General features: G+C 41.2%; 1 protein-coding gene across 1 annotated transcript; it reads left to right on the top strand.

The window, feature by feature from the left end:
* Positions 1 to 693: 693 nt before the first annotated feature.
* Positions 694 to 7,923, top strand: LOC140544427 (E3 ubiquitin-protein ligase TRIM39). The gene is made up of 6 exons (XM_072667949.1): positions 694 to 1,131; positions 1,944 to 2,039; positions 3,534 to 3,764; positions 3,930 to 3,952; positions 4,116 to 4,234; positions 7,388 to 7,923. Exons 1-6 carry the CDS (start codon positions 694 to 696, stop codon positions 7,921 to 7,923), a joined length of 1,443 nt encoding a protein of 480 aa, XP_072524050.1.
* The last annotated feature ends 3,059 nt before the right edge of the window (positions 7,924 to 10,982 follow it).

Here is a 10,982-nt window from a genome sequence, read left to right as displayed (position 1 = left end):
CGTGGCTAAAATGTGTCTCAGACCAGCTCCTGAAGTGGTTAGGCCTTATTGGCTTCATCCAGATGTAATCCTGACACTCGAGACAGATGACGTGCCCAGGTGTGAACGGGGTCACATTTTCCTGAAGCACCCTCAGATACAATAAGGGACTCACAGTGGATTCTGTGATGGGGAGCTTGCCAGGCCCTACTGCAGCAAAGTAGCCCCAAACCATGACACTGGTTCAATCCATGAAAGGATTAAAGCTGGCGGTTCAACATAAAATAAAATAAAAAATGCCAATCAGTAGAAATAAACTGTTAGGGTTGACATGGGGGTGGCATTTTGACTCTTAATTCTACACCAACCATGTTGTGAACCCTCAGGAATCCAGTATCACTTTACACCCACATGCCACAGAGTACACACACACACGTCTCACCAACAGTTACACAGCAGTTTTTATCTAAACAGCCTGTTCACTTGGGATCTACGTGTCCTTCCCTGCCTCAAAACACACACATACACACACACACACACTCAGTCTAGAGTGCCCTGTCAGAAATAACTACCTTATAAATAGATCATCAGTTATTCAAGGGGGAGGATTTTTATGGGCCACCATAGCAGAGAGCAGACAGCACAGAGAAGGCCTTGCAGACGTGGACCCTTATTATCATTGCTCGACCACCTCAGGACACCCAGCACAGCATCATGTCCTCAGATGAGCCGTCTTTACCTTCAGGAGACCCTGTATGCCCGGGATGCCAGGCGGAGGGGTCACTTCTGCTCCCCTGTGGCCACAGCCTATGCCAGTCTTGCTTACAGCTCTGCCAGCTCGAGTTAGGCCAGGATCAACAGGGATGCACAGAGTGTTATGGACGAGAGCTGCTGGACAGTGTTTTGAAAGGCCTGTTCGACTCGCTGTTCCAAGATCAGACTCGAAGGGTCGGCACAAGGGCCGAGCTGGGTCTGTTGGACAGCGAGGAGGGCACAGACAAGGCTGCTGGTGGCAGGATGTGTGCCAAGCATGGCGAGAGGCTGACTCTGTACTGTGAAGAGGATGAAGAGCTGATCTGCGGTCAGTGCCAGGGGGAAGAGCACGAGGATCATGCGTGCAGCAGCTTGGAGGAGGCCGCTGAGGAGTGCAAGGTAAGAGAGAGTCAAATAAGGATAATATAACAGATAAGACCAGTTCTGAGATCTTATTGGCTGAGCCACATTTGAAGATATTGCATTGTAAGCCAGTGATTTTCTGGACAAAAGTATTTGGACACCTTGCTTATTCATGGTTTCTTTCAAAATCAAGGGTATTAAAAAAAGAGTGTATCCTGCTTTTGTTGGAGTAACTGTCTCTACTGTCCAGGGAAGAAGACTTTCTAGTAGATTTTATAGGAGCATTGCTGTGAGGATCTGATTGTATTGTGAGTGACAAGAGCGTTAGTGAGGTCAGGATGTTGAATGATCACCACCCCACCTCATCCCCAACGTATCCCAACTTATCCCAAAAGTTTTGGATGGAGCACTATCCATTATTCCAGAGAACACTGTTCTTCCACTGCTCCACAGCTCAATGCTGGGGGGCTTTATACCCCTCTAGCCCCATCCTGGCATTAGGAATGGTGCCAGTAGGTTCCTGCTTATCTGCCTTAGGTCTTTTAAAAAACGCATCAAAAAAGCTCAAAATAGATGGAAAGAATGACACAGCATTTTCAGACTCGCTGTGAAAGACATTATTAATATATGTGTGTTAATAATGTAAAACAGTGTGAAAGAGCCTTAACTCTGAATATTACTGGAGGAGCCTGCTGGTATGTTAGCTATCTGCTGTACTGCTCAGCCTAGATCTAGTTGTTAAGAAAATCAGTGGACAGCCTTCATTTAGAGCAGGTTAGTGTGCTTTTAGGATGATTCCTTTAGATTAATGTTAATGCATCTAATTTGTCTCTTTGGCTTTTTTAAAGAGGGAGCTAAGGTCTGCACTAAGACCCTTGCAAGAGAAGCTGGACACCCTTAACATGGCCAAGCAAAACTGCCGGGACACAGCTGAGCACATCAGGGTGATTATCTTCAGTTTCACAGTTTGTGTTTTTTTATTATATATTATTTACTGATGCACTAGTAGTGTGGTAACTGAACTTTATATATCCCAGCACGTCAGTCCTTTACTCTTAGAAATACACATACACATTAGTCTCATAGTAGTTAATGAGTTACTTTTTGAGCATTTTTTGTAGATACAGAATAATTCACAGTGGCTACTGAATAATTCATATGATAATAATTCAAGATAATTAATAATTTGTAGTGGTTACCAAATCATTAATATTAGGTACTGAATTAGGTACTGAATCATGTATTGTAGCTCCTCATTAATTCATAGTAGTTATAAAATAATTCAGAACAGTTAATAAGTAAATAATAAGTAATAAGTAGATACTGAGTAATTGTATGGAGAAACTGAATACCAAGTGTATTGTAGATCCTGAAGGTAGTCACATTAGTCAAATAGTGAATCTTAGTAGTTACTGAGTAATTATTTGTATATTGTATAATTAATAGTAAATACTGAATTAATTCTAGACATCAAAGGTAGTTATACTAGTCATAGAAGTTATTGAATAATTTATAATAGTTACTAAGTAAACCATATTGGTAATGAGTAATCCACTGTCGATACTAATAATAATTCATAGCGGCTACTGAGTAATTAATAGTAGATACTGAATAATTCATAGCGGCTACTGAGTAATTAATAGTAGATACTGAATAATCCATAGTGGATACTGAATAATTCATAGCGGCTACTAAGTAATTAATAGTGGACACTGAATAATGAATAGTAGATATTTAATAATTAATAGTAGATACTGAGTAAATAATAGTAGATACTGAATAATTCATAGTGGGGCCTGAATAATTCATAGTAGTTACTGAATAATTCATAGTGGCTACTGAGTAATTAATAGTAGATACTGAATATTTCATAGCGGCTACTGAGTAATTAATAGTAGATACTGAATAATTCATAGCGGCTACTGAGTAATTAATAGTAGATACTGAATAATTAATAGTAGATACTGAATAATTCATGGCGGCTACTGAATAATTAATAGTAGATACTGAATAATTAATAGTAGATATTGAATAATTCATAGTGGTTACTGACTAATTAATTGTAGATGCTGATTAATTAATAGCAGTTACTGAAAAATGAATAGTAGATACTATATTAGGTACTGAATCATGTATTGTAGCTTCTCATTAATTCATAGACATTACTAAAAAATTTTAATAGTTACAGTTCATCGTGGTTACTGAGCAATTAATTAAATTAATAACTGATAGAAGTTACACTATAAAAAGGCAGATGTTGATTTGAAGTCTTTGTGAGATCTGAACTGATGATAAATTTGCTGTCGGTCGTCCAAAGTTTAGCTTTGTTTCATTTCAGTCAATAATTACTGAGCAGCCAACCTGCTTGTTTCCACATGATGTGACATATTTTCTGTCAGTGTACTCATAATAAATACATAAACTGTGTGTGTGATCAGAGGCAGACCCAGCATGCAGTGCGGCTGATAAGGGCCGACTTTGAGAAGCTGCAGCAGTTCCTGCGGGATGAGGAGACCTCCATTCTGAACGCTCTGAAGGAGGAAGAGGAGCAGAAGAGCCGTAAAATGAAGGAAAAGATGGACAGACTAACAGACGAAATTACGTCTCTAGCAGATCTCATTAACTCAACAGAAGAAGCCATGAGCTCTGAGGATACAGACTTTTTGAAGGTAAAGACTGGATCTGAGGGGAACTGGGCTTTTCTCTGTTTGCAGAACTCATATTCAGGTTGATCTTCAGAGTGTTTATGGGAAGATAACTGGGTCATGACAAATGCATGTATATCAGTTTGAAACAAGGCCAGAGAATCCTCAGAGATATTTCTTGCCTTGCAGAGCTATAAGAAGACATCTGAGCGGTGAGTAAGGCAGACTCGGCATTCTCAGTTTTCTCCATGGCATTTCTATATCATCTGTTGACTTGTATGAGGTGATACGGTGATGCATAAAAAAGCCTTTAGAAGGAAAAGTTGACATTACATCAAAGATTTGTATAACTGGAGATTTTTCCCCCGGCTGCAGAGTGGATTGCACGCTGCGGGATCCTGAGGAGACGTCTGATGCTCTGATTGATGTGGCCAAACACCTGGGCTGCCTCAAGTTTAGAGTCTGGGAGAAGATGCAGAATATGGTAACATACAGTAAGTACCAGATGGATGTTATAGCAAGTGTTCAATAAAATGACACTTTTTTCATTTGTAGTTATTTTTAGTAGTTTTTCTCACATAAATGTTCTATTCTGAGAAGTTTATTCATTTTGATATTGTACAGTCATAGTAAAAATATTGGCACCCATCCCCTTCTTTCAGAAAATGAACCACTACTCGCAGAAATCCCTTTTGTTGGCATAAGGAACAACACAGAAAAGCTAAGAAAAAAATCCAATCTGATCTGATTTCACACAGAACTCCAGAAATCGCCTGGATCCGATTATTTGCACCTTTTCAAAACTGTAAGAAAATAATCGGCTTTCAAGCATGTGATGCTTTCACCACAATTTAGTAAATGTAGTTTCAGAGATTTTAGGACATTGTGTATGAGCAGGAGGAGGGGTGAAGCGTTAATACCCAGTCATGTAGGGGGTACTTTTTGTTTAGTTCTCATCTCATTTCCGTCATGAAAAATAAGTCATCAGCAAATATTTTCTGTCATAGTTCACTTTTTAACTTGTATTTGTGGCAGTAGCAGGTACTGGCAATACAGAAATGACCCCAGTTCAACCATTAATAGAGAAAAGCCAACTCATGTTTGTGTCTGTGTACCGCACCACACTGAGCATGGAGAAAAGAAAAGAAGAGCAAAGGATGTTCTGAGGATGTAAGAACCAAGACTGCGGAAAGTTACCAACATCTCAAGGCTGCAAGTCCACCTCCAGAGATCTGTGAGCAACATCATTAAGAAGTTTACAGTTCACAGCACTGTAGCTAACCTCCCTGGACGTGGACGGAAGAGAAGAAGTGATGGCTAAAAAACCTCCATCAACTCCCAAACAAATCCAAGCTGATTAGAGCTGCGGACAAAGACACCAGTGTTAATTTTGTTAACGAAGTGAACTATGACAGAAAATATTTGCTGACGACTTATCTTTCATGATGGAAATGAGATGAGAACTAAACAAAAAGTACATTTTTGTCCATTAACCTTTTAAGCCAGCCGTACCCCCTGCATCCTCATGACTGGGTATTAACACTTCGCCCCTCGTCCTGCTCATACACAACGTCCTAAAATCTCTGAAACTACATTTACTAAATTGTGGTGCAACAGAAAACAATAGATGATCAAAACAGCTGGAATCGCTACAGCAGGTGCTGCAGACGGTTAGTCTTTAAAAAGCACACTCTTTAAAAACACAAAACACAGGCCGAGATAGGGAGCCTGTTGGGAGCATGTTATAAAGTCTTGAAACCTAAGAGTGGTGAAATGGGAGATCAGATGAATATCCAATATTAAAATAACCTTACAGAGCCCAAAGATGTGCAATGACAATCACTACAGTCAATAAACAGTAATTGATAGAGTGAAACTAAGGGGCAACAAGAGGATGAGCAGAATGTATCTTTGTGAAGCACAAAGGTGAAGGTGAAGTGAAACCATACTGTATGTACACACAGCGCTGCATTATCAGTAAAAAATGAATATTTTATATTATTACTGTGTAGTTCATTGTAGATGACTGAATAATTCTTAGAGGTTACTGAGTAAATCATTGTAGATACTGAAAATGGATTTGGAAGAAAAATAGGATCATTAAATGTAACAAATTGTAAGCTGTTGTTTTGGAAAGTTTGCAATAAATATGACATCTAAAATAATAACATTTATAATAAAAAAATAAGCTGCACAACTAAAATTAGAATATTTTAGAAATTGAATGAAATGACTAAATCTTGAGTGAAGTATTTTTAATTTTCGCCGACTAAAACTGAACTAAAGCTAACAATGACTAAATTACTAAGATATGACTAAGATATGGCTAAAATAATTATACATTTTAGTCAAAAGACTAAACTACATCAAAATCATCTGCCAAAATTTAGACTGCAAGGTACAACAGTGTCAGCTTGATCCGTCACCATACTTATGAAACAGGAGACCCGGGAGGATTCCACCGTTGACACAGAGAGATTAAAAAGCCAGACTGGAGTTTGGCAGAACTTACCCGAGTTCTGCCAAAGTCACAATCCTTCTGGGAGAACGTCCACATGAGGCCAAAATAGAGCTTTTGTGTAAAGCACATCATTGTACCATGTGAAAACGGACCAATCAGTGTTTCTGAGGCAGATACAGATTGATATATAACCAAAGACAAAATTATAGTTTCACAAGAAAATATTTCATGCATGTGTACGACAGTAATATTACTCATATAATAATAATAATAATAATAATAATAATAATAACAACAATAAGTAACGGTAATATTATTAAGCAATCAGGGGATACAGGTGTGCCCCTCTAAATTCTGTGTGTGTCTGTTAGTCAGCAGGACAACGGACCAAAGTATACTTCAAAAAACACCCAGTTCTTAAGTCGCCAGCAATTAGTCCAGATCCAAATCCTGTGCAGAAAGAACCCCTGTGGAGAGATCTCAAAATAGCAGCAGTGAGAAGCCACCCTTTCAAACTGAGAGATTGCAGAGTGGTCCGAAATTCTAGTCGAGAGGAGTAAGAAACTCATTCATGGACAAACAACCAAATTCATCATTTGTTTTTGGACAGAGATGGACTTTGGCCTCCGCTTTTAACCCACCCATGCAGTGAACACACACACAGTAGTGATCAAACACACACAGTGACAGTGATTACACATGCCCAGAGTGGTGGGACAGCCACTGCTGCAGCGCCCGGGAAGCAGGGAGGGTGAAGAGGTTTGTTTAAGGGCCCAACAGTGGCAGCTTGCCGAGCTCAGGTATCGAACCTGCCACCCTGTCATCAACAGCCCGGAGCTTTAATCACTGAGCCACCAGGAAGCAACTGATTTCGGCTACTGTTACTGTTTCCAGAGGATGAGATTAAAGGGGGCCAATAATTTTGTCCAGTCCATTTCTGGAGCTCTGTGTGGATTGATGATAGTTTCAATGCAATGGGAAAGGAAACATGTGAGTAACTGCTAATGTTCTGGGAGAAGTGGAGCATTTTCTGAAAAGAGGTGCCAATATTTTTGGCCCTGATGTAAGGGTTGGTTTTCAGGACAGAGACTAAGCCTAGCCCTGTTTGGTCGGAGACAGATATACCAAACACAAAGTACAGTATTTTAACACTATAATCTACCCCCCCCCCCCCCCCCCCCGGTAGCGCCAGTGACCCTTGACCCAAACACTGCAGATGTGTGCCTCTCGCTGTCGGATGACCTCACCACTCTCCGCTACACGGAGGAGGAGCAGCAGCTGCCGGATAACCCTGAGCGCTTCTGCTACTATGAGTGTGTGCTGGGTTCGGAGGGCCTGGGCTCAGGCCGCCACAGCTGGGACGTGGAGGTGGGGGACAGCAGCGAGTGGGCTCTAGGAGTGGTGAAGGAGAATGTAATAAGGAAGGAATGGTTCCCCCCCAGCCCAGAGCGGGGCATGTGGACCATCTGTCTGTATGGGGGAGAATACAGGTCGAAAAACGCCACCAGTGCCCCTCTCACACTTAAGAAGAAGCCACAGAAGGTGCGGGTGCAGCTGGACTGGGACGCAGGAAGGGTCATGTTCTCGGATGCCAGCGACAACACTCTGCTCTACAAGTTTAAGGACAAGTTCTCAGAGAAGCTGTTTCCGTACTTCTCCAACACGTGCAAGAGGCATCCTCTACGCATCCTTGCTGAGAAGGTGTCTGTGTACACTGAGTAGCCCCGAAATCTACTGGGTATATATATATATATATATATATATATATATATATATATATATATATATATACACACATTCTATGAAGACCAGTCCTTTAATAAGGTTCTTCAAGGAAGGTTGTTCCTCTATGGCATCAAGAACCATTTTGGGCACCTCTGCTTTTAAGAGTTTTGGGCTACTAGCAGAACGAGGTCAGATTGAGTATGTTTAGGTGTTAGGTGTTAATGCATACATAGTAAGTGTGTGACTTTAGTTGGGGTAAAAAATGCTGAGATACAGTTTAACAAGCCTATTTACCACCCTGTTATTTTGCCTCAGGATGAAACACATCATCTGCTTTTGGAATCGCTCCCTTTTACAGAAATAGTGCACTATATAGTGTGTCAGCCATTTTTGTAGTGTTCGAAATCTCAACAGGACATCTCACTTCCTATATAGTTCACAAAAAACTAATAGACAAGCCTGTTGACCTGGCGGCCATCACCGGGCAGTTATTTCCAGTCACACTAGACCAGGCTCTAAAGTCTATAAATTGAAAGAGAGTAAAATATTGGAACCTGAAGGTCAGATAACTTGTTCATAATCATATTCTAAAATCACTGATCAAATCTGTCAAAAATCTCATGAAAGGTTTGTATGTAATGCCATATAATGCCAATAATGCATCAGGGATGGGGGTTCTTCCATTTTTGGCATAACTGGCAAGCTGATTGGCTTTTTTGTTGAAGGGCAGGACTTTATCCATAAACAGACCCCAAATGTACCGTCACAAGAACTCCCAATTGATATTTCAACCAGTGGCCAGTGGTCTCTTTTTATGTAAAGAGTCTCTGGTCAGATGTATCCCAGAGATATACCAAAGTATCCAAGATGGCAGTTTCATATACAACATGTAAGTAGATGTCATTTGTTTTTAAATAAATAATAATGCTAATATTAGTGAATTGACAGTGCCTATTCATAAAGCCCATGAGACAAAAATAAATAAATTAAAACTATTAAAAAAAATAAAATTGCATCTCGGGGGTAGTGGGCAGGTCCAGGGAGCAGAGAGGGTGAAGGGCCTTGTTCAAGGGCCCAACAGTGGCAGCTTGCCGAGCTTGGGTACTGAACCTACCACCGTGTCATTAGCACAGTAACACAAACACTGCAATTAGCCGTCTTAAATAAGTCTTACCAGATAGTGTTGCTGCCCTCTCATCGATGCCCACAGCACATACTGAAGAGACTGTAGCTGGACTAGTGTTAGTTTTTAGCCCAGCACAGATAGCTGCTCGCTTCCCTGGGTTTGGCTTCCTCGCCCAGAGCTCCTGAGTTCCCTTTCTGATGCGAGGTAGCACTACTCTGAGGTAGTCCAGTTAGTTTTCTAGGGTTTTTTTGAGGGATGTTTTTAAGAAGCTGTTGGAGAGAGGAAATGTTAAAAGCAGGGCAGCGAGGGTAAGCTTTTAGCCTAGCACAGATGCTGTACCTGCTCCCTTCCCCAGCTGTAGTCACCCTTCTGCAGACACTGGCACAGGAAAATGGCAGGACCCCAAAGTAGTGCACTATATAGTGAATAGGGCACAGTTTCAGACACGGCTTAGTAGTAGGCTGGGTTTATTAAATTTGGGGATGTAAATAAAATTAGTCAAGACTGTTACATCACAGTTTTGGCAGTTTTGGAATTGGCCTGTTTTACAGCTCTTTAACAAAGAGACAACAGTGTTTGAGGTTTATGGTTCTTGCATCCACTAAAGTCTCCTTATTAGGAGACAGGTGCATATAGACTTATAGGGCACTCTACTGCACTTCTCTCCAGCTCTGTACTTTACTCAGCTCTCTGCTCAGCTCAGTGAAAACAGGGCCGGTTCAGCTCTATTCCAAGATAAATACAGTTTTCAGTACTACAGCACCTTTTTAAGCTGTGGTCCAACAAAATATAATGTAGATAATGTGCCATAATCTTTATGTACATGCCCCCCATATTATGTTATATTAAGCAAATAAACAGTAATTTTGCATTAGGATTTGTTGAAATATAGAGAAATTGAACTTATTTACACAACAAAAATGTCTAATTACAATAATGACCAAACATTTGCATGTCTGTATCATTTACAGAGCATCTCCCTTCCAGTATTGTGGTCATATCCTTGCCATATCACCTACCTTTACCCTTGACAATGATTAAACCTGTATTGGTCAATGTATATTAACTATATTAAAGCAGAATTTGTGCTACTGAGAGAATTTGTGCTTCCTGATGGCCGCATGGAACGTAAATAAACAGTTTCCAGATGACGGCCCTGTTTTCACTGAGCTGAGCAGAGAGCTGAGTAAAGTGCAGAGCTGGAGAGAAGTGCAGTAGAGTGCCCAATAAGTCTGAGCTGGCATATGCACCTGTCTCCTCTCATCAGCCCTGCTCTCCACACGCCACTGCGACCCTGCTGGCTCCTGTCTCTGCCTGGCCAGGGCCCTTTGGCACGCAGACGTGTTTTTAACCTTTCAGAACAGCAACAACTCAGCAGTGTCTCCAAGAACCAGGGAGTGGGGACGGGGTTGGGCAATGCTAAATCATGCAGCAGAGGCACAACAGCTCCTACAATACACTTTTTAAGCCACTCTTTTTGTTGGAAGCCCACTTTAGACGAGAATGGCTCGAGCGACTGCTGTTGAAACGTCAGTAGCTGAATTTAAAGTCTTTTTTCCTGATGGTTTTGGATCTGTAGCCACTTCCTAAGCTAGCCTCTATCAGACAGACCGGTGCAGCTGCTGTCCATTTACTTTTATGGCATTTAGCAGACATTCTTATCCAGAGCGACTTACAAGGTTACTCGTATTACAGAGGTGGGCCAATGTAGTGTTAGGAGTCTTGCCCAAGGACTCTTATTGGTATAGCGCAGAATAGTCACCCAGACCGGGAATCGAACCCCAGTCTCCCACATGCTGTGGTACCTCACTGGCAGGTAGCTGTAGACTAACTGCTTTGTCTGAGAGGGGTGAAGTGATGCGACTACTGTTGGAATTAACAGAAATGCGAAATGAGAGACGGGTTCTGCTGTGTTTGGACTTGTAGCCGG

This window comes from Salminus brasiliensis, chromosome 22, assembly GCF_030463535.1.
Source record: "Salminus brasiliensis chromosome 22, fSalBra1.hap2, whole genome shotgun sequence".
In the NCBI taxonomy this organism is placed as follows: Eukaryota; Metazoa; Chordata; class Actinopteri; order Characiformes; family Bryconidae; genus Salminus; species Salminus brasiliensis.
Note: the sequence above shows the minus strand (reverse complement) of the source record. Positions and strands in the feature narration are given on the sequence as shown.